Source organism: Siphateles boraxobius, unplaced genomic scaffold, assembly GCF_051911475.1.
Source record: "Siphateles boraxobius isolate OS27281-9 unplaced genomic scaffold, OSU_SipBor_1 35, whole genome shotgun sequence".
Lineage (NCBI taxonomy): Eukaryota > Metazoa > Chordata > Actinopteri > Cypriniformes > Leuciscidae > Siphateles > Siphateles boraxobius.
The window spans coordinates 3907501-3935382 of NW_027508975.1; the positions used below are offsets into that span (position 1 = coordinate 3907501).

At 36.2% G+C, this 27882-nt stretch overlaps 1 protein-coding gene across 2 annotated transcripts in view; it reads right to left on the reverse strand.

Moving 5' to 3' along the window:
- vps50 (VPS50 EARP/GARPII complex subunit) overlaps positions 1-27882 on the reverse strand; it is a 148711-nt gene that overhangs the window by 84011 nt on the left and 36818 nt on the right. For both annotated transcript variants that reach the window (XM_077195999.1, XM_077195998.1), the window contains exons 11-13: positions 26028-26126; positions 21260-21400; positions 7432-7561 (exon numbers count right to left, since the gene is read on the reverse strand). In XM_077195999.1, coding sequence (XP_077052114.1) covers positions 7432-7561; positions 21260-21400; positions 26028-26126 — 370 coding nt within the window. The remainder of the gene's footprint in view (positions 1-7431; positions 7562-21259; positions 21401-26027; positions 26127-27882) is intronic.

Consider the following 27882-nt stretch of genomic DNA (forward strand, 5'->3'; position numbering starts at 1 on the left):
CGTACATCCAAAGAACAGACTAACCTCTCTTTCACAGCTCAGAAATGGATAAATTGTATATGGATAAATTGAGAATATTTTTGAGAAACTATTTTTTTGTTCAAAATGGAGACCACGATTCTGAACAGATAACTAAACAAAATAACGTCATTTAACTAGAGGTCCTGAAAAAATGCTAATTGCTGCAATCTATTTAAAAAATATTTGATTAATTACAATTTTTTTGAATGAATGATTCAATGACTCTAATAGACTTCACTGGTGTTATTGCTAAATGAATCAGCGTTTTTGAATGAATCTCTTGAATGAATGATTAAACAAACATTTTCTAGCAGTCACTTGTCGTCACCCACTCGTTGTGATGATGTAATTGATGCAATCTTTATTTGAAGAGTCAAGTTACTTTCAATTGGTGATTTACTCTATTTTTGATCGTAGACATCACTGTGTTGGTCACGTCTAGTTTTGGTTTTGTTTTATGTTCATGTCTTATTTTTGTGGTTTTCCCAGTTATGTTATCCTGCCTTGCGCTCCCCTTTGTCATGTGATTCCCTTTTCCTCTTGTGCTTTTCTCATGTGCTTCCTTGTTTAGTGCGTTCTCATTGGTTCATTGTTTAATCCTGTTCACAGGTGTGTCTTGTCAAGTCATTAGTCTCTTTGTATTCATGGACCTCATGTTTCCACAGTCTCGCGTCTTGTTCCCCGTCACCTCTGTTCATTAGTTTCATGTTTATGGTCAAGTTTAATTCATGGTTCCGTTATGTTTATCCTCAAGTTTAGGTTAGTTATCGTTTTGTTTTGTTCACATTCTGAATTTATTTCAATAAATCCGCCCTTTGATTTCTCACTTCAACTCGCCTCAGTGGATCGGTTACAGAGATAATTTGATTATTGTAACAGAAATAACAATACTTTGTGGTTGAAAAGCTATTTCATACCTATGCATGATCTATACATCCTCTGTCTGGATCAGCGGCCGTACCAACGCAGATTTGAATGTTCGCTGTCATAGTACTTGCCAAAGGTATAAGACATTTGGACCGCGTTCACACTGCAAGTCTTAATGCTCAATTCGGATTTTTTGCTCAGATCCGATTTTTTGTTTGGCTGTTCACATTACCTTCCATATCAGATTCCAGTGTGAACTGTTTGCGGTTTCAAACTGACACACATGCCCAAAAGAACAATATACACAATGACATCAGACGCAGCACGCTGTTGCACTAAAGTCTGGGAGTTTATGGAGGAAGTAAGCATTTTCGCTTTTATTTCAAAATGTTTGTGTAATAGCAGCCGTAACATTAATGAGCAGGTGCTGAGGAGGATAAGAATGAAGAGAAAGAGAGCAAAATTGGCTATTTTGGCCTTTTGCTGGGTTACGGCTGCAAATCCACTACAGAGGTCTGTGTGGATGTGGAGACGAAGCCAGGAGTGGTGGGAATGTGATGTGAATAGTCAAGTTTTTAATTTCACTGTCTGTGTCTTGGGCCAACTCGCCGGCGCATATTTTGTGACAAATGTTGATGTAGATTGACGTAAAAGTCGCATCAAATCCGCCTTGGTTGTTCACACTGAACAATTGGCTGAACAATTGTTCACATTGAAAAAAGATCAGACCTGGGTCTGATTCAGGACCACATTATGGAAGTGGTCTCAATCTGATTTGAAAAAATCAGATCTGGGCAAGATTTGAGTGTTCACACTACTTCTGAAGAAGTCTGACATGGTCACTTGACCCCAAAAAAATCAGATTTGGGCCACTTTTGCCTGCAGTGTGAACCGTTGTCATTTAGGAACAATATTGCATAGGTGTTTGAATCGAGATTGCTGTCTTTTAACGATCAACAGTACAGCCCTAACAGCAGCCCTGCATTCTTGAGACTAAAAGTGGTGATTTTATGCTTATGGAGGATCATCCAAAAGCAAAATCTTTGGTCATTCTTTCCCAAACAGTCCAGTATCTCCGTTTCTAGTCAGACACGACTCACGAGGGAGGCATTAAATACACAAAAACTGTTGAAATTCTCACTTCGAATGTTCTCATTCACATTTGACATTGTCCCAATGAAGACAAATGGTTGAACTGTTCAGGAATAAAAGCGAAGCATGATTTACTGCCTCGTTCAGAAAAAGCATCTTTCCCAAAGTTCCCAATTGCTCCATTCCCACTCAACAGAGCCAAACCCCTAAAGCAGGACCTTTAACTAAAGTTACAACATCTTCTCACTCAAGCACATACACATAGGACCAAAGGCGAGCAGCTGTGCTTGCCCAAAGACACAGACACCATCAATCAAAACTGGGAACCGAACACCAGAACCGATCCTTAGAAACATCCTGCCAATTCAAGGTCTAACTTGCATTCTAATTAATTACTTTTGACCGCTTTTTCCACACATGGTTGTCAGTGATTACACACCATGTGAAATTAGATAGCAAAGCAAGTCACAGGCCAGCGGAGACAATTTACCTGTTGATAGCTCTGACAAATAAGAAGAGGAAAGTAAAGTCATCTCGACACGGACCAAGACGTATACCGTACGCAACGGCACGCAACAACTGCTGTAATTGTCAATTTCACACAGGGATTGGTGCAATATTCAATGTTCAGGACACACGCTTAAGAAGTTAAGCATATCGGCCTCCTCATGATATACTGCGCTTACTGCAGAACAGAATATCAACTAGATGCATGTAAATACATTAAATGTTTGAATTTTCCCCAAGATCATTCATAGAAACCTTTTAAATGATGCCGGGGAAATGCAACCTCATATTTAATACCATTAAGCTTAAGGTAACACTTAGTAAGGTTCAATTAGTTAAAATGACAATGAACACCAGTTTACATCATTTACAAATTCTAGTTAATGTTAATATATAAATGTATAAATATACTATTGTTCAATGTAGTAATTCATGTTCATTCATAATAAAAGAAACTATTGTTAAAACGTATTTTATGCAGAAATTAGCATTACCCAAGATTAATAAATGCTGAATTTTTGCTCATTTGACAGAATCAAGTGTGATTGAAATATTATGGGAACATGATCAAATTATTGAGTGTGTTGTTCTCACTTTTAAAAGGTTCTCAAGTACATTTTGCAGCCCTGATGGATAGTTAATTTACAAAATGTTGTAAAAAAAAAAAAAATCAGTTTCTTACATAGACCTATCGTTTTGCTTCTTAAGACAGACTTATCATCAGGAGCCGTGGGAATTAATTTAGTTTTGTCTGCGTACGTTTTTTGTGAATCTCAAAGTGATAGCACCCATTGACTTCCATTATATGAATCAAAGAGGACCACGGTTTCAGCTAAAAATCTTCTTTACTGTTCTACTGAAGAAAAAAAGTCACCTACATCTAGGATAGCCCGAGGGCGAGTAAATTAACAGCAAATTTTCATTCTTGGGTGAACTATCCTTTTAATAGATGTCAACATGTAATTGAAAATTCAGATCATTCCTTGAGAATTGTAGTTTACATACTGGTTTGATTGGGCAGTTAAACATGAGTGTGTCAGCATGGCATACATTAGATTGGCCTTCACCTTTCTCCACTTTCTACACATCAGTAACAGAAAGGTGACTGAAAGCCACTCTGGAGTGTGTCACTTTTCCTGTCGCTCATGAATAATCATTTATCCTCATTTGGAGAGCTGGTTCTATTCATTGGGAGTGACGACCTTTGAGATTTGGCGGTTACAGTAACTAATTTAGCATATTCCAGACTTTGACAAGTTTAGTGTATCAGCCGTCAAATAGAAAATGCATTAATTCACTCTGCCACTGACGGTAGGGAAGATGGAAAGTATAATTAGGATACTGCCAGTCTGAGAGGATATAAACGATATGTAATATGATGAATATGACGAAAATAAATATAATGAAACTTCATTAAACAATGGACAGGTTAACAATATATTGCCACAATCAACTGGGAAAAATGCCCTGGCATTAAAAGCTGTCTAGCAAACCAAAAATATTCTAGGGGCATTTGACTACATGACTATATTTAATTTTATCATACATCAAGAACTTTTTTTTTTTTTTTTAAGAAATGATTACTTCTATTCAGTGACAATAAAGACATACAAAATATATTGTAACATTTTCAATTTAAAATAAATGCTGTTCTTTTGAACTTTCTATTAATGCTACCAGTATGGGTTCAGAACTTTGTTGTTTTTTAAAAAGAAAAGTATATTTTCAGAAAGGATGCATTTAATAAATAAAGAATTATATACAAATATTTATAATTATGCAAAGATTTTTATTTCAAATAAATGTTCTTTCTATTCATCAAAGAATCACAAAATCTTTTTCTCAGTTTGCACAAAAATATTAAGCATACTTTCAACATTGATAATAATAAGGATTGTTTCTTGAGCACGAAATCAACATATTCAAATGATTTCTGAAGGATCATGTGACACCGAAGTAAAAACTGGACTAAAGATGCTGAAAATTCACCACATCACCACTTTTCCATCAGATTCATAAATAATTCAATTTATATAAAAAATATATTCAAATAGATATGTTTTTTTAAATGAAAACAAATTTCACAATATTACTGTTTTACTGTATTTTGATCAAATAAATGCAGTCTTGGTGAGCAGAAGAGACTTCTTTCAAAGAATTTAATAATTTACACATTATGCTTACTGGATGAAAAAGGAATAGCTTAAGCCACCTCAAAGTCTTCCCAAGTCAAAATATACCCAAAATATATATTGTAACTGTTGACACAAGCAAAAAATTCAGTGCGTATCCTGAAAAAGCCCAGACACGGACACTGCTGCACTGTCACAGTGTCTTCTGCCTCTCCGTAGCCCGCGGCCCTTAAGATTACTGCAGTCATTTAATCGAAGAAGCAGCTCGAATGTGGAGGAGAGAGGGGAAAAACAACTAAAAGAAACAGGCAGGAGATGAGAGAACGTCTTAAGAATATAAACTATCCATAAGGGCTGACAAATGTGCTTGAGAACCTTTTTAAACTCAGAAAAACAGCTGATGACTCATGATACGCTCTGTGTCCCCATAATATCTCAATCACAATCGATTCTTGAACTTGATCTGTCAAAATCTCAGAATAAATATACACGGAAGAGCATTAAAACTGAGCTACCAGAACATCTTAAAATGTTAAACGGTGACAAATGTTTAATTTTATAAATATGATTCTAGAAGAATTAAGGCCTGTTCACAGCAAGCACAATAACTCTAAAGGATTACTATAACGATAACTATATTAGAGTCCACACCAGCGGACGATGATATTCTGTTTTATTATTGTGCCGTTTTTTCATCTGTCAGTTTAAATGCTTATTAGAGAAAAAATATGAAAATTGGGATGCAGTCCCTCTACACTGCAAAAAATAATGTGCATTTTTGTTTTATTCCCCAGAAAAATATTAAAATATGCTGAAAATGAGACATATTTACTTTAAGAAGAACTGCATAAGATATGACTTTTTTTCCAATATAATTCAAGATATCTAAAAAATAATTCAAGAATTTACTTCAAGTAAATGCATCTTGTTTTCCATGTTTACATGTTGTAACTGGGAAATGAGACAAAAAATACTGATTATGAAATTAAATTATTTTTGCATCCATTGCAATGGATTGAGATTACTCAAAAAAAAGTATTCTTTATATGTTTATTTTCAAGTAAAAAAAATAGGAAACATGATATTGGTGCTTTTTTTGTTCCATTGTCAAACTCTTTCATTTGTTTTAGATGTTAAGCTCACTAAGTTTGTTTTATATTGTTAAATAAGATTTTATGCTATTTTCTAATAACTAGTCAATGATAAATTATGACTGCGATTAAGTAATTGCTCTTTTGAGGACTGATGTGGAGAAAAAAAAGCACAGAAATGTGTGCGTTTCAGAGTTTAAATTATTTAATTCGGGGCGCTGTAGCAAACGTGAAATATAAGTAACAGAGAAAAGAGAGATTGCAAACCGACATACAATAGAAGAACAGACAACTGATTAAATATCAAGTAGTACAAAGTTGAGGTGGAAATTAGTGCGGAAAAATACCACTAACAGCTTTATAAAAAAATAATATTCCATTGAAACAAATTATATTATTTGCCCTGATTTAATATTTATAGAAAACCATCATTACCTACAACAACAATGGCTGTTCAGTCAGTAACATTTCATATGCTTGCCTCTGCAGGGGTTATTAGGGTACTTTAGGAAGGTTCAATGAATTTCCAATGACAGACCTAACCAAGAACAAGCACCAATCTATTTCAGCAGTGCTCAGTGACCTCAGAGATCCAAGCGGAGGCAAACGTTACAAACTACATTGCAGTTGGCTAACGCCGCAGCGGCGCTTTCAATTACCCGCTCAGTCTCCTGATTTACAGTTACATACAAAAGAGCCGAAATACAGGAGTCGACCTCCAGACGGTTTAGGAACACAAGGGGACTCAGAGAGTTACGTCAGCAGAAAGATGAACCTCAGGTGCCAAAGAATGCTGGAAAAAAATACTATTACCGTACTGTCAGAGAGGAAACCTAGCAAGTGGAATCTGGCTTGGGACATTTACATATTCTGTCTTATCTCTTCCCCACTTCTCCCTATCACATTAAAAGACAAAATAAATAAATAAATAAAATTAATTTTGCAAATCTAATTCTTAATCAGTATATTTGTCTATATAAAAACAACAAAATTGCATAAGCTATTAAGAGAAACCATGGTTATAATAGTTAAATAAATCCACCTTAAAAATAAAATAAAATAACTAAAATAAAATAAAATATAAAAAAAACTGTTTGCTGTACTAAAATAATTAAAACTTAAATAACAATTCATAAAAACTTGTATAGCCATTAAAAAAAACTAATGACCACAAAAATGAAACAATTCAAAGCAAAATTAAACAATTACAATAAAAATAACTAAAATGAAAATGAAAAAGAAGAGACAATATAAGCTTAACTATAAATAAAATGCATTATGATGGGGGATATGGGAGTGTTAATATTACAGCCTACTTGAACCCGATCATCTGATCAGAGCAACTGACTGTATCATGGAAAGTCATTTTGGTGCTCCGTTTGGTGCAATTGTTGTTATTATTCTTTTGCCGACTATGCATGGCAGTGCGGCCCAGCATCTCCTGTGGAATTTTGCATTGATTGTCAGCTAAAACGTATATTACTGACACAATTTTGAATTGAGAATCTTTTTTAATCTTTTGAATGTTGCCTTTGGTTAGACTGAAATAAAGAGGAGTGACAAGAGGACGTGCTTATGCGTTACGTCACGCTTATGTCAACAAAATTCAATTTTTGTATTTATGTTTAGCACAAACTTTTATCATATTCAAAATACAATTTGCCTAAGAATTGAACCCATGACTCTTTACGCAGCAGACAAGAGTGACTAATTTGTCTTACCAGGAGTGGTCTCTTCTTCTTTGTAGTGCTCATCGTGCCACTGCATGGTTAGATGGTAACTGAGCATCACCTCCCACAAGGCCTTGCAGAGGTCGGTCAAGCAGGGGATGTAGCTGTCTGTGGTAATGTGCTGGGGTGAGAAAGATTAAAAAAAAAGAGCTTCAGTCTCACCATTTCAATTTCAACAAGCTCCTACAGATCACCAGGAGAACTACATGTGATTTCACAAAAGCTGTGAGACGCCAGAGGATGACATTTTTGAGTAAAATATGCCTTCATTATAAATATCTAGTTCAGTCATGAAACTCTAGAGGGCGCAGGCTGAGAGATCCTTTACATGCAATCTACAAGCAATCACATCATTACCGCATGGCACAAGCTGATTGGCCTCTGCTGATCCTACAGCCAATGAGATTGCTCGCTCAACAATTAAATGGTCTAATTCCTAGTTCCTCTGAAACCCTCCACCTCCCCCAGCTCCACCTGCCTAGATCAGATACGGGATTTATGTGTTTATTTATGGAATAGCAGCAGGATATCTTACATGCTCACAGTCTGTGTATCTATTAGCAGTAGCAAGTTCATACTTGCTCTACAGCAGCAATAATCAACAGCAGCAGCACAGCAGATCTAGTCCGACAAGACCAAACATTAACAAATTTATTTACGTATTCAATAACATGTTAAAACTATTCCGAGGGTTTTCATGAAATTGGATTAATTATGTTGCGAGCAGGGTACCAGTATATTTTGAGGAATTAAATTTAAGGAATATTAATGCAAATTTAAAAAACATTTATTTTTTATATTTTGCAACAATAGAAATATTTATATATATATATATATATATATATATATATATATATATATATATATAGTCATTAATGTCAATACGTTTAAGTTAAATGGTGATTAGGGCTGGGTGATCTAACTATTTATTTTAAAGCATGTTTTTTTTAATCATATGTATTCACATAAAAAAAATTACATTGAATTAATAAACAGAATTATTTCACTATATACACTCCTGTTCAAAAGTTTGGGTTCAGCAAGATTTATTTTTAAAGAAATTAATGTTTCTTAAAGACATGTATAAAACTTCGAAAAGCTTCAAAAACTTCGAAAAAATGCTTTAAAATCAAAGTCAAATAAAAATTCTTCGGAGCTTTCTATTTAAAGAAACTTGAAAATATATATATTAATGTTTCCACAAAAATATGAAGCAGCACATTGCTTTCACATTGATAATAATAATAAATGTTTCTTGAGAATAATGTAATTTATTCCTGTCATGGCAAAGCTGTATTTCAAGCATTCGGGATTACATTTTAAAACCTTCTCTAGTTATAGTAGTACACATAAGGTAAAAGTATACAGTACGCCAATTCATGTAAAATAACCACTCGGGTGACAAAAACAAATCCCTGAATCAGTATGCACAGAAATCTCATGAAATGAGACTCCCAGAAATGAAATGAACTGGACTTTACTTGTTTTAACTTGGAAAAAGTGTAAGACATTTTAATACTTTCTAAGGATGCAGAGACATCCTGCAAAAACTCAAATCTGAGAAAAAGACACAAAAGATCTGCTAAGGAACCCAGTTGAGCATGACAATATCACTTCTCAGATGTATATACATCCTTAAATCAAGCTGAAGACATTTGAAAAACAGTAAATCTGAAAGTGAGGGAGGATGAATTCACCAGAGATAATGATTGACCTGCTGTGGACCTTAATGAATATTTACCATGCGATCAATCCTTCAAAACCTCAGAGAATCTCTTGCATTCCTTGGAACGCTATAATTAGAAATAATGCCATAGAGACAACAAAACAAGCTCCTGTCTGGGATGAGAGACTGTATATCAGATTGAGAGGTGGGCTGTGTATGTACTGAAGTAAAATACAGTTTGAATCAACTCTGACTTCGGTGACACTGGCGTTCTCAGAGGAGCTGACATACTCCCTTTGGTCAGTGCGATTTGTGGCCGGGGAAAGCTGACAAAAACGTTGCCATGTCTGGAACCGCAGCATTGCCGACTCATCCATACACATATTCATCAATGCTGTCAAGCACGGAGATGCTGGAGCTCTGTCCCTGCCTTTTCTTCTTAACCATGCTTGGAAACTCTGCAAACTGCTGGAGCCCGGTAAATTACGATCGGCCCGAGGCTCGTCGAGGCTGTTTTTGAAGGCAAGGGAACGGGACATAGCAACACGGCCTCCAGCAGTGGAAAAAATAACCGTTTTTGAGCTTAAGTTACAATTTATGTATTACTACAGAACCACGGTTACTGCAAAGCTTATTTGTACGTTTACCAATGGGCTTTGTAAATTTGGACTCACCACAGAAGGCTTTTAGTTTCTTATTGTCTATTGTCAAACGTGTACCTAATCTTAGCCAAGTTACCAAACTTTACTGAAGTTTATTGATTGAGGTCACTGTGTAGGAACTTAAAATATGTGAACAACATTTGTAGAGCAGATGGCAGAGGCATTTTGCCAGGTCATGTTTAAAGGGTAAGTTCGGCGTTTTACAAGTAAAGCCCTGTTTTAAGATCGTTTCTGATGAAATCGAACGGTTAAGATTAAAATTTGGACACATGCTGCTGTCCAGAGAATTTTAGGTTTTTGTGTTAGCACCCCCCTCACCTATACAATGGTTTCATAGGTGCATTGAAACAATAATTCATATAAACGCATTAAACTTTAGTTTAGAAAGACGTGAAACTCATCGAGTGGTCAGGAGTGTTCACTGATATGCTCACGAAAAAAATCGCTGCAAATGATGCTTTCCAACAGGTGTTATACCATGGACTTATTTTTCCAACGCCTCACACCCGGACATTCTTCCAAAAACTACGATAAAACCTGTTGCATATTCAAAAACGCAAAATGCATATTCCACTAGAGAAAAATACAAATAGTCATTGACAAAAGAATGGGGTTAATTTAAAAACAGTTATCTTTTACCGTTATGAAATGTATAAATTCATAACATTCATAAATGTATTCAATCCGTTTAACTGTAAGTTAAACCGTTTAACTCTGAGAATCACAGAGCAAAGTCAAACAAGCTGATGGATTTAATAGGTTTTCAGGGGGCTATTATGCAAAATTCACTTTTATAAGATGTTTGAACACAGATGTGTAAACAACCAGCCTATAATGGTAGAAATCCACCCATTACTTTTTCTTATAACCCCCATAAATCATAAACAGTCACTCCAAATGAGTGGATCCAGATTTCCCCCTACTCTTACATTTGCGCAAATCAATTTACGCCGGGCTGTTCGATGAGTTGAATCAACTTAACTCCAAATCAACTGCATACATTTATCCACTAACCATTCAGAAACTCCGGTTCAAACATGTAAGTCTGAACACCGCTACTGACAATTTCTGACATTTTGGTTGCGTGAGATTGAGGTATCCAAAGCAAGAGCTCCGCCCTCTTCTGGGGATTGTCGGGATCCCTCGTCGGGATCAGCAGCTCATTTGCATTTATAGGGACACACAAAAACAGCGTGTTTTTCCTCACACCCAAATTTGACAAGCTATTATAAATGATCAATGGGGTATTTTGAGCTGAGACTTCACAGACACATTCTGGGGACACCAGAGATTTAATAGGTCCCAGTTACACACCAGTTAATAGGTCACAGTTACTTAAAGAACTTTGCTTATATTTTCTACACAAAGCATGAAGAAATAATTTTTTTTTTGAAATTTTTTTTTTTTGAAAGTTTTCTCATTTTAAATGCGCTTAAAAGTATGAGATATTTTAATGATTTTGAACGAAGTCTCTCATGCTCAAAAAAGCTGCATTTATTTGATCACAAAGACAGTAAAACAGTAATATTGTTAAATGTTATTACAATTTAATATAAATTTAATTTTTTAATATATTTAAAAAATAATAATAGTTATTATTATTATAATAAATTTGATTTTCAGTCTTCAAGTTCAAACTAAATTATAAAAACAAAAAAGTTATTAATTGCTTGAAGTGAGTGGTGGGTACTTACATATTTATACCAAATATTTAGTCAAATTGTGTTTGTATCATGTAGTGATGAGTAATAAGCAAGGGAAAAATCACAAATCCTTGAGAAAATTGAAGCTTCCAAACATAAATGAACACCTCTGAACATAACACATTAATTCAAATCAATTCTTTGATGCATAAACTTGTTTCAGCCCTGTTTTGACCCAGTACTCAAGAACCAGTGCGCCCTTAAAAAAAATCAAAAACAAATCAGTTGTTTCCCTGCATTTTAAGAGACAGTTAGTCAAGGATGGCACTTACAAATCACACTCGTTCAACCAATTAAGACTTTAAAACAAACAATCAAATGAATAAAACACTCATTCACTTTTGTATTCACATGCTGAGACACAATGCGACCTGAACCGAGTGGCTGTTATAAATCTAATTAGGTCTGTGTTGCATTCAGAAAAAGCTCTGGGCATTCAGAGGTGATTCATCACTTACGTTAATTCTGCAGAAACAGATAAACAAGCTCATATGAAACCATCCCACACAACTCATTACAATAGAGCGTCTCCAACTAATGCAATGAATGGTGGCCCAAGTATTATACCGAAGGAAATGTGTAACATTGCCAAAGCCACCAAAATGTAATACTCAGGGTCGAAAACAATAATTATATGGGCCATTGTCTCATTTGAAGTTGATTGTTTGGGACAGCTACAACCCCTCTTTGAATAAAGTTGCATAGTTGCCATCATTTAGTGTAAGGAGATACTTGGATGCTCAGCTGGATTAACACTGATCCAGTTGTTACCACACAGGAAGTATAGTATTCTCATTGATGTCGAATGACTCCTGCAGGTAAGCAGAAGGAGAAGTCACTCATCTCATTCAAACAATCAATCCCCCATCCTCTTCAGATGACTTCCTGCTATGAGAATCGAGGCACTGTTGCCTGGCAACAGAGAGTTGGTGGAGGGAAAGGATGATAAATGTCTTTCTAATCTCAAAAGGAGTCATATTAGACAGTAGGGCTGGGTATTGACACGGATTTCACAATTCGATTCGATTTAGTTTTACAAGCTTGCAATTCGATTCGATTCAACATTATTTTGGATATCAGGTACAATACATGGCAAATTTTCTCAAGGAAAACAAATCTCTTAACTAATGCTGTAAACTATGAGAGTCAGTTGTAGCCTAGCTTCATTAGCCTACTATAATATTGAAGGTAAAAATTAAGCGATTTGTATAGCAACACTTCAATTACGATTCCATTAGTCATAAAAACTTGCCTTATTAAAACAATTGCATTAAATATTGAAGGACATAAAAAGTAGGCTATAATGACTATGTAATATGGTGCATATATTTAGCAAAATGCTCCTCTCTAGAGTTATTTTTTCTAGCTGAATAACGAGTTTATGATAACTGAATATTGTTTTTCTGAGGTAAATTCGACATTACATGATTTTGTTTACAAGCTGTTTAACTGTCTTTCCACAGTTGAAACACTGATTGAGCGATTCCATGTAAATTGATATGGATTTCAATAAGTTGTACTCTATCTTTTAACACACTTTCAGATGCTCATACATTTTTATGTCACGCAGTAACTGGTAATATTAAGGCGGAAGAGAAGATCATGTGCGCTGCTGCTTCTCTTGAGCTGAGCCAGAGCGATCTCACGCCACAGCGCCAAAACGGTATGTTTTTGAATTTCATAAGAAAATGGGCTTAATTTTAAATCTGAGACTTCGTTTCATATCAATAGTAACAAAGCTAAAAGATTATTGCAATTTATTGGATGGGATGCGCGCTACAATGTTCCATTCATTCATCAACTGAAAACAGGATGATGCCTAATCGATTCTTGATACTTAAAGGGATAGTTCACCCAAAAATGAAAATTCTGTCAGTATTTACTCACCCTCATGTTGTTCCAACCCCGTAAGACCTTCGTTCATCTTCGGAACACAAATTAAGATATTTTTGATGAAATCTGAGAGCTGGATCACTCCTCCATACTAGTCCATAGGCTTCTTCAGGGATTGAACTTGCCAGCCTCGAAAAGTTATTAAAGACATCGTTAAAATAGTCCAAGTGACTACAGTGGCTCAATCTTAAATTTATCAAACGACAAGAACACTTTTTGTTTAAATAAAAAAATAACGACTTTATTTCAACTATTCATTTCCTTCTCTCTGGGCCTGGAGTCAGGTTACTAGTTTTTTTTTTTTTTTTTGAGTCAGGTTACTAGTTTAACAGTGTATGATCTGTTGTTGTACGTCACACGCATCACCCACATGACCAGCGTCGGCCAATAGTGAGCCTACGTGTGACGTAGCTCTACGCAATTACACTAGTTTAACTGACTAGAGGCCCAAAGAGAAGGAAATGAATAGTTGAAATAAAGTCGTTATTAGGTGGTTCAAGCACGAAGTGCTGAAAACCTATTGTAATTGCTATTTGAAAAAAAAAATTCCCCTAAAACGCATCGTGCAGCCCAAACCGTAAGGCCTAGAGACTTGAAACTCGGCCAGATGGTAGGCCACACTTTTGTGTGTCACATGTCATATGTGTCATAACATGGTGAAGAAGCTTGCAAAGTTTCATGGAGATCGGACCATAGGTGGCGCTATAACTGTTAAAAAGCTTTAAAACCATACATTTCCTATGGTAAATTGACTGTATTGGCTGTAAATGGTCTTTTCCATCTAATTTGTCAGTGGTTAAATTTATGCTAAATAAAACTTAATGTCTTTTGATGCTTTTGTGCTTAACGGTCTTAAAGGCATTAACTGCTTGAACACCGCTAAATGCTGCTTGCAGCTTTAATTTATGTTTGTTTTTGCGCACAAAAAGTATTCTCGTCACTTGATAAACTTAAGATTGAGCCACTGTAGTCACTTGGACTATTTTAACGATGTCTTCAACAACTTTTCGAGGCCGGCAAGTTTCAATCCCTCAAGGAGCCTATGGACTAGTATGGAGGAGTGATCCAGCTCTCAGATTTCATCAAAAATATCTTAATTCGTGTTCCGAAGATGAACGAAGGTCTTAGGGGGTTGGAACAACATGAGGGAGAGTAAATACTGACAGAATTTTCATTTTTGGGTGAACTATCCCTTTAAGAATTGATATCGGTTCGTAAAAATGAGAATCGATTAAAATCGAGAAATCGATTTTTTTTTACCCAGCCCTATTAGACAGACAGATGGACATTATAACTGAAATTTGGATAAGATCCTTTGACGCTTTGAGATGATGCATGGCATTCGGGCAGGTGGACCGAAATAGACTCAGATCAGCGGTGACTTTATTGAATTGTGTGCTGGGAATTACATCCAAAAAACATGAAATAGATCTTTCAAGTACTCTTGTTTTTTCTCCCTACAGTCTCAAAACATCACTGGGGGGTTTACAGGGCTAATCTCTATTTGCCGTGATCGAAGAACACTGCTGGGCATCAGTAGTACCCACCTTTCTAAATGTAGTCGAATTATGTACATTTTCAAATATGATTGTAGTAAATTTGTAAAGCGAAAGAGAGGGAAAACAAAGTGGGGGGAAAGCGCTGCTGCCGTCAGCAGTCTGTAAACATGTACAGTAAAGTCAGCAAATTTCTGTGGCGTCTTCGCTTTATACCACAGCTGAAGACGACACCGCACAGATGGTAGAGCTGGAGAGGCTCAGTCAGGATCAAGGGTTTTCGAGTTCACCAGGAACAGAATGTGAGGTTTATACGGCTTTGTGACATTAGTCTACTTCCAAGTTTGTGTGTATAAATATATACACATAAACCTGGAAGTTTAGGGGCACTTTCAAAGTGAAATGTCCAGTGACTGGCACTAAATGTGGTGTTCAATTTTAAGAAACAGTTAAATTGGACTGTGGCAACATATTACACTGGTAGTTCAGTAATGAAGTGTCCGGTGAGTGGCGCTAAAAGGTTAAAGAGTCATGTATTTCCATTGAGCCTGGGTTGGATAAATCACAAAAAGGACATTTATCTGATTAATAATTAATGAGGTTTCATCATCTCCCACAAGATAATCAAACAATGGTAAAGTAATTAGCCTGGTGCAGGATTGAAGCTTTGAAAAGACCGGGAAAATCAGCTCTGGAAATCTCTTGAGCACTGCTCCAACTGCAACCTCTTCACTAAGAGTCAGACGTCAATGAGGCACTTTCCTCTCAAACGTTGATCTCTGACACCCTCCAGAGAGAAAAAAAAAAAAAGATTTGCTGGACCGATGGTTTAATTAAATTCGAGTCAATTTCTATAAACGCTCTTGCCTGAGCTAATTTTAACGCCACACCTTTTGGGAAACTTATGGGGCAACATACAACCTGCTATGTGGCCAATATTCAAATACAGTACAGTGCACACAGCGAGCAACAAAACACATTCCTAAGTTCAGCAGGACAACTAATGAAGCTTTAATCATGAATGTCCAGCTGCATCCTGAAGTTTGTAACCTTCATTCATCCTTTACATCAGATTGGCCTCAAAAAAGTCTCCTGCTGTGTGTGTGTGGCTTCCTTATTAGAAACAACAATGTAGCCCCCCAGCTGTTTTAATGAACAGAATCAATCAAACATTCCCACGTTTTGAACTTCCACTGTCAAAACTCCACATGCAGCTCTCAAAATTTGGCATCATCATCAGAGATGCCACAGATAACGCTTTTCACATATTTACTATTCAGGAGGCTGACAGTTCAGAATCTGACAGCTAGATAGCACAGAAGACAGACAATAAGACTGCTCAGATGGTAATTGTGAAAGCTATTACTATAACTAAGAGTGGCAAGCGAGAACAGATTAAAAATTCTCATTCAAAATTCATTTTAAACAAAACATTTTCATGAAATCCGGTTCCATCAACAGCTCTCAAACATTAACAGCCACATTCAAACCAAGCAGCTTTCCATTGGTCAACGTGGAGAATTTGCGTGACCAACATGAACCGGTTGTGAAATCTGTGTGGGGAAATGGCTGGATTTCGTCCAATTTGTTGAACAACAGTAAATGTAAATGAAATTGAATTAAATGTGACTGCACCTTCAGTCAGTATATTCTGACTCCCAAACAAACGACTTATGAACCAGATTTTTTCAGTGAATCAAAATAATAAAGTAACAGCATAGTCTGATACTCAAACAAATGACTCATATGAGCTGGTTCTTTTTAAATGTATCAAATACAGTGCATGAGCAATCATAAGAGTCGTTTGTTTGGGAATCGGACTATACTAAGCAGGAGGATTTTACTAAATCAAAGGCATATAGTACATGAAGTGATGTCTGATTCCCAATCAGTTGACATTTATGAGCTGGTACATTTAGAACAGAGACAAACTGGAACATTAAGACTTTTATTGAATCAAAAACATGATATACAGACTAAACAGTATAGTCAAATTCCGAGACAAACTGGTTATTTTTAGTGAAACAAAAACTAACTTACTAAACCACAAGTTATTAGTCATGTCTGACTCAAAATGAAATCAGAACAGTTTAGAGTAGTCAGATTCTGAATCAGAATAGTTAAAACTTTTAAGCAGAACTTCAAAAACCGCCTTGAACTATTAAAGTCAGCATGAAACAGAAGTTGCAATACTCTTCACTATTGTGACGTATATCCAAGTGAAACAGCTTCTTGAAACAAGAAAAAAATGGTTGATCTCATTTGAGTGACAGTTTGTCCCGCCCTCGCGCCAGTAATAATGATGTGCACGGATAAATCATGTGTTTCATTAGCACTGCAATATTCCATTAAAAAAAAAAAATTGTCCATTTTGATTTCATGGTGACTTTAAGATGCCCTTACTTTCCAATTGCACATCTTGTTAAATGATGTTATTAGAGAGTATAGACAGTACAAGCAGTTCATGAAAATAAACTTCTGCAGAGATGGACAGCAGAGTTTGAGGTGGAGAGGGAGTTAAAGAGATGCTGATGAGGAACACTTTCATGAAGTGCTTGTGTTCAGCTGCAAGGTCAATATCCACTCGGGCCCATCGAGAGCCCTCGAAAATACAAGTGTGAGGGACACTGATGGTAAATAACACTGATACTCAGCTATGAGGTAACTTCCACAATTTTTAACATTTGTTTTACCATTGTTGATGTGCACTTACAGGGCGTTCCCCACTACTGTTCATCTACCTCACTCATTGCTCAAAGCTGAGCACAGGAGATCTCTGAAAGAACGGGATAATGATAGTTTCATGTAAAATTCATGTAGCGCTTTGCATTATGATGTGACCTTTGGAGCGTTCCAGTTACGCTGCATTTTAATTCCCACGCTGTGGTTCAAAGTTCAGGATTGAAGCGATTGTCATTAGCATACCTCTCGTCGTGTTTACTTTGTTTTATGACGCTCAGGAGAGTTTGAGAGTTGGAAAGGATGATGCACTGTCCACGGTGCTCAAGACAAATTCATCTGCAATATTTGCTTTGCTGAGAGATGAGACTTGGGGGCAAAACCCAGATACAGGATTCATTTTCTTTCCCCCTCAGAGGTTCAAAGGGCACCGTATCCAGAACGAAAACTGAAATGAGCAACACAGCATCTCATTGAAAAGGCTGTTGTCATTTTTAGAGTGCGTTTCAAAGCAGTGTCTCAGAGAAGGAAAATCAAAAGATTTTATCAGCTGAGCCGACACCTCAGGCAGCGACAACCCGTGTCTGAGTGTTAAAGGCATAGCGCATGTTGCCAAATTTCTTGGTGGTAAACACGTAAATGGACCCTACAAGCATGATCTCTCACTTAAAAGATCAAAAACAAAGTTTGGGGGGGAACAGTTTGGTTCTCACAGGAAGTCATCAAATCATGTCGGTGACATGAGACCACATATTAATCATGGATTGAGAAATGATTGATACATACATTGATCTTTCGACATTGTGCTATAAAAACATCATGTAAATTTCAGAAATCAAAACTTCCTGGTTAGTCCAAAAACAGCTTTTATTTAAACCAAGCTCCGAAAATGACTCATTTTGGATTTTGTCACATTATGATGTCAAAATCAGACCAATGCCTACTTCTACATCATTGCATATTTGTCCCCACCAATGAAAAAAAATAAGTCTCTAATGTTCACCATGACTACATTTATTTAATAAAATATACAGTAAACCAGTAATATTGTGATACATTGTTAAAATTTAAAAGAACTAATGCAAAGCTGCATGTTCAGCATCATTAGTCAAAAACATTTAGTCAATGTTGAAAACAGTTGTGGTGATCAATATTTTTAGTTAGTGTGTAATGTTGCTGTTTGAGCATGAACAACATCTGCAAAGTTACGACGCTCAAAGTTCAAAGCAAAGGGAGATATTTTATTTTTAAAAGAAATGGCTTTTTAAGGACTACAACAAACAGCTGGCAGGGACTACATGAGCTTCCTCCCGGGTTAGTGATATCACAAACCATAAAATTTACATAAAACCCACCCCCGGAACACGATTTATAGATTAACATGATAGAATATGCTAATTAAGGACTAAAAGATACTAAGAACTACATATAAGCTACATAAATTCATTAACTAATCATTCAGAAGTGTTGTCTACATGTTGTCACGTCTTGAGCTTCTCCATCTTTATCTGACTCTGGTTTGAACATAAAAGGCTAAAAGTTTTTGGAATTTCCAGTGCATGTCTGTGTGAGGTGAAAGGACACAAGGTGTTGAAGCTCCGCCCTCTGTGCCGGGAGCAGCAGCTCATTTGCATTTAAAGGGAGACACAAAAACTATACGTTTTTGCTCACCCTTAAAAAGTGACAATTTTAACATGCTATATAAAAATATCTGTGGGGTATTTTGAGCTAAAACATTACTTACAAACTCTGGGGACATCATAGACTTATTTTACATCTTGTGAAAATGACATTATACCACCCCTTTAATACGTCCTTAATAAATAAAGATATACATTTCTTAGGATACACTTTATTTCAAGGTGACGTAGTTACCTACTCAAATAAGTACTGAGTAAAATGAATTAACTACATGTACTTACTATAGAGTTGGGTTTGGTTTAGGATTAGTTACTTGTAATATTTGATAATTTACTGTTATTTCTATAGTAAGTACATGTAGTAACGTGTAACAATGTCACCTTATATAAACTTATTAACAGTAAAATCTTACTGACCCCCAAATTTTGAAAAGTAGTGTATAAAAACGCAAGACACAGAGGGGTAAACCAAAGCTTCCTTTCAAAATAATTTACTTATGTGGCATTAATGCTCAGTGCATTCAGTTCAAACATCCCTTGATTGTACCAGATGAACTTGAACATAAGGGCTGTTTTACCTCAGCTCAGCAGATAATAACAATATTCCCTTCTGACACTCAAATATAGTACAGCCAGGTGCAGCTAAGCCTACGCAAACTATTTGAGCTCTGTGCCAATAGCAGGTCATAGAAAGAATACAAGCACTTCAACTCTAGATGTGAATCAATGTACATATTAATTACTGAATTATAGAAGTGGAATCATTGCTACTACTCTTAAATGGTTTGAGATAGTTGAGAAAGTAAGTTCTTAGAAATTTACACTACCATTCAAAAGTTGGAGTCAGTAAGATTGTATTAAAGACATTCATAATTCTATTCAGCAAGAATGCTTTAAATTGATTAAAAGTGACGGTAAAGACACTTTTCTATTTCAAATAAATGCTGTCCTTTTTAACTTTCTATTCATCAAAGCATCCTGAACCACAAAAATATTAAGCAGCACAACTGCTTTCAACATTGATTATAGAATGAAACGTTTCTTGAACAGCAAATCAGCATATTAGAATGATTTCTGACGGATCATGTGACACTAAAGACTGGAGTAATGATGCTGAAGATTCAGCTTTGACATCACAGGAATAAATTACAATTTAAGATATATTAAATTGAAAACAGCTATATTCTAATATCATCTCATTTTTTTACTGTAATTTTGATTTTAAAAAAGAAGAAATGCAGCCTTGGTGAACATACAAGAGTTCTTTGAAAAATTAATAAATGTTACCAACCACAAACCTTTTTTTTTTTTTTTTAAATATTAAAGTTTTTTTCTTCCAAATATTAAAGATTTTTTTCTTCATTAAGATATCATGACAGTTGTATGTAGAGGTGCATCAAGTATGTCAAGACATTAACCCACTACTTATAAAATTATTTTTATGTTATTAAAACATAGGGTGAAAAAAACTACTTTTGTACATAAATTAATAGCTGTAATATTTCAGTTTAAAGTAAGAATAGTTAGTGGTAGTCAACGAAATATGTATGAAATTATCTGTAGTGCTCCATCTACTGGAGGAGCTTAATATTATTTATCAATAACACAATCTCCCACTTGCATTATCATACTGTAACAAAATATGACCCAGAAAAGATGACTGCAATTTTGTTTGTGATCCAAGGGTTCAGTGCTTCTATACAAATGCAAATGAGAATTTTAGTATCCAGGCTTAGACTGCATTTTGTGGCGAGCCACTACTTTGGCAGAGACTCCAATTTTTCCTGTTAACTCAAATTAATTGCTTCATGACTTGCTCATGAATGAGATCTCCTGCCTCGTTCACTGCGCAATATCTTTCCCTCTCGCTACAGCTAGACAAATACACGTCATTTCCAAAGGCAAGAATCAAACCTATTTTACGCCTGTCTAGAGCACAATATGAACGAAAACGACGAATGATTTCATGCTCGAGCGACGAATATGGCTCACAGTGACTTTTGGAAGTGTGTTTATTCTCTAATTTTACTGGACACCCATCAACATGCGGTATGGAGGGGTGGATGGGGAATGGGCATACCGTGCAAAGGTCCTTGTACTGCATTTTCTGGAACTTGGTATCGGCGTTGCCGGCGCACAGCTCTACATATCCCAGCACCACCTGGAAGACAGTGTTGTGGATGGCCTGGGTGAAGTGCATGTGCAACTGATCCATGGCCGTCTGAGGAGAAAGAAGAAAAATAGAAATGAGAGGGGAATGCAGGGTCATCTATGGGATCATTTTTATATAGCATATTCACAAAGGCATAAAAGAATAAATAAAAGTAAAATCAATATTGAAACCCATGAACAGCTTTTCATATCATGTGACAGCACTCACAATCAATCAAAGCTTCAGGTACACTTGACTCAGAACGAAAGGCACAATTTAGAAATCTGCTAAATTAAAAAAAGAATAATAACTACAAACATTGAAAAATGCCCTTTTTAATTAAAAGCACACAAAAAAACTGTAAAAAATAAATAAATAAATTAACAGTGGTTTCTTTAATCGGTTTTTGTCTTGTTTTCCTCTAAATATACAGTATTTAGTAAACATTCTTAAAACAAGATCAATTTCCTTAAGATGTAAAAACATGCTTGATAATTACTTGCTTTGCAAGCTTTCTTTACCTCAAAGAATCCATAAAAAGTATCTCCCTTTCCCTAAAAATATTAAACTCCACAACTGTTTTCAACATTGATAATAATAAGAATTGTTTCTTGAGCAGCAAATTATCATATTAGAATGATTTCTGAAGGATCATGTGACACTGAAGACTGGAGTAATGCTGCTGAAAATTCAGCTTTGACATCACAGGAATAAATATCTTTTAAAAATATATTTAAATAGAGAAGTTGTATGATTGTATATATAGTAAGATTTATGCTTAAAACAAGAGAAAAAAATTAACGGGTATGAAAAATAATAATTAAAGACATCATCTAAATTGTTTTGTCAATTCTTGTAAGTGTACTCTGTTCTATAGATTTTCAGATATTTTTACAGGAAATCTAGAAGAAAATGAAAAAATGATAAGAAAAAGGATTTTCCCCGCCAAAGTAGCTCTGTTTGAAGGTAAAACTTCAAACTCACACCTCACAGGAGATGAATCATTACCCAACTACATTCTGAAGCTCAATATGGTCCCAATGGGAAAAGAAACAGCTTTGCTACAACTTAATTACACTTCTCCCCTGTCGCTTTCACTGCTTTCCTTCTTCCTTCAGCCATGAGCGTATCCCTCCATCAGCTTCGGCTCAATTCAATCAAAATGAATATCAGGATATTTGCATTCTCCTGCAGGTCACTTCGTTCAAATGCAGACAGGTGGAAATATTTCAATAATATATTCAAACAAAATGAAAATTACGAAGCTGATGGGGTCATCAACATCTTCTGCATTTGTTCTGTGAGAAATAAGCTTTTTAAAAAATAAACTTGAAAACAAACACGTATAAAAGACAAACGTTCATTACATAGATTTAAAAACAAGAAAAATCAAAAACAGAAAAGATGAAAAGATGGGGAATCAGATGTGCAGTCATTAGGCTAATTGCTGAGTTCATGGAAAAAAAGCCAGAAAAAACAGCACCTCTTAAGAGAGACAAACAACTGTTTTAACGGATGACGTACATACATGACGTACATGAAACAAGGTTTGCGCTTGATTTGTTTAAAACTTTGAAACTAGATAGTCAGCAAACTTCTAGCTAAAGCTTGCTGGAACATCTAGGTCAGAAATATCCATTAGTGACGTCTTGAGTCGAGAAAAACGCATTTCAATGAGAAAACGCATTTTAATTATTGGCCCTAGAAAGAGCTACTGAGGAAAAAGTCAATTCAACAAGTTAAACAAAGCAGGGGAAAAGATTAACAGAAAGATTCAGCCTAGGGCTGCAAGTGATTTGATAATCAAATTTGATAAAAAAAATAAAAAAAAAGATTAAAACAAAAATGAAAAGATAACAAAAAAGTTTTGGTAACACTACTTAAAACCTTTATTATAATGCATTACAAAAGGTTTTTTTTAATCAAAACAATCTGTCAAAGTCTATACTATACTTAGTTGTTGATAATGATTTTATATTGATTTTTTCAATTAATTGTTGTGGTGGTTAAGCTTGTTATTTATAAATACTCTCTGCATGGATTTCATCATGTATCCCATTCAAGTGTCATGAAACTCCTAACATTCTCTTCAACCAGAGTAGGACTCTCTCAGGGGGTCTCCAGAGGGCAAATCTTGAAATCAGACTCCATTTCAAGGGATGCGTATGAATCACACATCTTGAAGTCAGTGCTTCAGTAATTGCGGGTTGATCGGCTTAAACGGTAACCTCTGATGAAACGGCCACAGCCTGGACTGCAGACCGCAAATAAATTAAGTTCTTAGAGGCGTGTGCGTGCGTGCGCGCGCGCGTGTGTGTGTGTGTGTGTGTGTGTGAACGAACGAACGAACGAACGTAGGAATGAATAAACAGCGCAGCTGCCATCTTCTTCCCGAGAGGCTATGGTGATCAAAGTGACACGAGGAAGGCTGTTTTAGATGAGACCGGGGACGTCTCAGGACACATATACTTGAATACTTATACAACACACAAAGAGATGCCCACAGAAACACTATTTGGATAGGATTCATTTTCCAAATGACATTTGAGTTGGTAAATTGATTGCAAAGAAGAGTTTAATATAAAAAAAAACATTAATTAATGTACATTTTAAACACTATTTGAAAATAATGTATTCCTGTAATGGCAAAGCTGAATTTTCAGCATCATTTCTCTAGTCTTTAATGTCACATGATCCTTCAGAAATCATTCTAATATGCTGATTTGCAGCTCAAGAAACATTTATTATTATTAAATGTGAAAAACATGTTGTGCTGCAGTGGACACTCTAAACAGTCCACGAACGGACTCACCTTAATGATTTCATATTCTTTTAATGACGGATGGGACACCAGCAGGATTCAAACCACCAATTGTTATTTTACCCCTGAAAGTTGGCAAAAAGGTCTAAATCCATATAAAGGTCCACCAGTCCAGGCAGGAAGCACAATTTTGCTTTAGTTACAGTTTTCAAGGTCAAAATAAATGAGGAGAAACATTGTGATTTTATAAAAATAATCATATACCGCAATCCCAGATATTTATATCCGGACAAGATGTCTCTGAGGACCCCTGAAAAACAGTAGGTCATTTACTCCATACATCTTTTTCTGAGGTTGTGTGAGAATGCAGATGGGAATTAAATCACAAAGTACATTATCCTCAGAGAAAACTATAACTAGTTGAGTACAAACTCAAAGCTAGAATTTCAGGGTTTTGACAAAGTAATATCCTTGACAGCAAGAGCTGATGCTTGGAGATCTCCATCTAAACAACACTGGTTTATTTTTTTGTCTGACTTTTTGGCCTGCTCTTATTTTTCCCTTTATCCAGGCGTCTCGCAAACAAATGCAACCTTACGTGTCTAGTTTAAAAAAAAAAAGTGGATCTTTAATCCTGTGGATCACTGGCAGATCAACAATAGCAGGAGATTCCAAACTGCATGTCGTTTTATAAGGAGACGGGAAAGGCACCAAAGCAGATGCAGGAGATTAACTTTTAATAAAACTAACAATAAGATATGTTTTCCTGGATTCTGCTTTTAATTCACAGCTTTTCTTTTTTTTTCTGGAAAAGGAAAGTGGGATACAAAAGAGTGCAAATCCTATGCCAGGTATGAATCATCTTCCCATTTTGAGAGGAAAAAGGAGAAAAGTGAACACTGGATAAAATGGTGACGACTATGCCTATTATTTTATCTAAATGCAAATATTTGATATAATTGTGATTATTGTGCACTTAAATGTTTTTTTTTTTTTTACATGAATATGAAAATGTCATTAAAAGCACTTCAAATAAATGAACAAAGTACTAACGTCCCTGGGGTGCATGTGCTCAATCTACAGTTGTTCATGCCATTCTCTGAAAAGTGCAATCTGTTAAATGTCACATGAAATGCAAACAGTTTCACTTTCATCTTATTTTAATATTTATATGGCAAATTGTTTCGGCAATTTCAGGTTGAATCCCAGTAAAATGACAAGTGAAAGTCAAGAATTTAGGTCAGAAATATGAAAATTTTGTAATACTGAGATAAAAAAAATTATATTTTCATAAAAATAAATTATTTTATGCGATATTTAAATTAAACTATTGCATAAAATTGATTAGATTACTGCATAAAAACTAAACACAAGCAAAGCAAAGGCAAAAAAATTTTTAATCTAAACCAAAAACAAATCAAACCAAATCGAAACTTCAAATGGATTGGTAGGAATAGATGTATAAAGTATTGCAGTATGAATTGCAACCAACAAAAGTTACGGTGGCCGACAGGAAAATGTCATCGTCTGAGACAGCAGAGAGTAGCCAGTTCAGCAATGAGGTTTCTTTACAAGGATAAATTGTGTGTTCGCTGTCGGCTACGGTAGAAACATGACGACACAATATGTCGACCTCCATAGAAGGGGGTGCCCGCGGTTATGGAGATATAAATGTCTCATTCAAAGGAAATAAAAACATAACGGTTCATTATGCAAGGTCTTTATACACCACTGAAAACATAGTTATGGATCTTATATTGCATTTCTGTATATAGATCCTCAGAAATATTACACAATGCACCTTTAAGCTTACACTATGTGTGCAAGTGACATGAACAAAACAAATAAATAAATAACTAATGACAGCTATTTGAATGACAATTCAGCACAAGCCAAAATGTCAAGGTCGTGAGAGCCATAGCGACAGTGACTCACCTGCGTCTTGCCCAGAAGCTTATATGCCAGTTGAACTTTGGTGTAGTGAGAAACCTCAAAGTGCTTGCAGGTTTTGGACAGCGCCACATCTAGCTGTTCCTGCACGGATGAGCATGAAATCAGCAAGATCAGCATAGAAAGTTCAGTGGTTTAATTAAAGTGCATATGAAAATCAGAAATATGCAAAAGTACTTGAAATTCTCATTTTAAGGTGCTAAAATTAACAATCACCACTAATGAATGAAGGCCGTAACAATCTGTGGTTTAAATCACTGATGATACTGAAGGCAGAACTTCATTTTGAGCTCAAAAGATAAGCATTCACATCCTTAATGAGTTGGGAACTTGCTCTGCTACAGAAATAGAAAAGTGGCATGAATCATTGTAATTTTGGTGGCAGCGCTCTCCGTTGGCACAGGCGCCATGCTATTCGCTAATGTGCGGGATGAGACAGCAAATGAGATAAAAAGACGGGGAGGAAGGGACAAAAAAAGAGTGAGATACAGATATTAAGAGAGAAACATGAAAGAAGAGGGGAAAAAGAGAGCAAGTTAATGAGTAAAGGAGTTGTATGCAAGGCTGGGTGCCATCCAATTACATTTGCCACACAGAAATCTCTGAATAATAGAGAAGATGCCATAAACAGCACTGCTGGGGAAATTGTGTGTGTGTTTGTGGCTATGTGTGATTGTGTCAGTATGGGCTTCCAAGTCCTGAAAGCCAGCAATTTATTTAATAAAACACAGTCCATCTGCCTTGGGGCCTGAGAGACTGAATGCTGGCAGACTGACACCGTGGGTGCCACTGTTAGACATACAAACGCATGGTCAAGTGTTCCTTCCGATCTGTTTAATTCGTATAATGCTGAGGCACTACATCAGGGCAACTGCTGTTGTTAAATCTGTCAAGGGTGTGTGAGTGTTACTGAAGGGAATAGGGTGATCTGAGATTGAATGTCTGATCTTTATCAATCCCTCCTCTCTTCCTTCTCGGCTAATATCTCTACTGCTTCTCAAAAAAATTTAACAATTCTTCTGACTCTCGAATGCTTTTCAAAACCTTCTCCTCTCTTCTCAACCCTCCTCCATCAACCCTAACAGTGGACAATTTTGCCACGTTCTTCATAAATAAAACCACCATCAACGGCCAATTTACCAAACCACAAACTGACACACACATCTTACCAGCTAACACACACATTCTACCCTCCTTCTCAGAAGTTACTTCTGGAGGCAGAAGTTTCCAAACTCCTCCTTTCGAATCGCCCTACTACCTGTCCACTTGATCCTGTTCCCACTAATCTACTTCAAGCCATTTCTTCCTCAGTTGTGCCCGCACTCACCCACATCATAAACACCTCTCTTCACACGGGTACTTTTCCCACTGCATTTAAGCAGGCTCGAGTAACCCCACTGCTTAAGAAACCCACTCTAAAATTACAGACCGGTATCCCTTCTTCCATTCGTCATGAAGGCACTTGAACAAGTAATTTTCAACCAGATCTCTTCCTTTTCTACACAGAACAACCTCCTGGACAACAACCAGTCTGGTTTCAAAAGCGGACACTCAACTGAGACTGCGCTGCTCTCTGTAATTGAAGCTCTGAGACTGGCAAGAGCAGCTTCCAAATCCTCAGTTCTGATCCTGCTGGATCGGTCTGCTGCCTTTGAGACAGGTAACCACCAGATCCTCCCGTCAGTCCTAAAGACGAAGGGCATCTCGGGGACCGCACTCCAATGGTTCAAGTCTAACCTCTCAGGTAGGTCGTTCAGAGTGTCGTGGAGGGGTGAGGTGTCTAAGACCCAAAATCTAAATAATGGGGTGCTTCAGGGCCCGGTGCTTGGACCACTCCTCT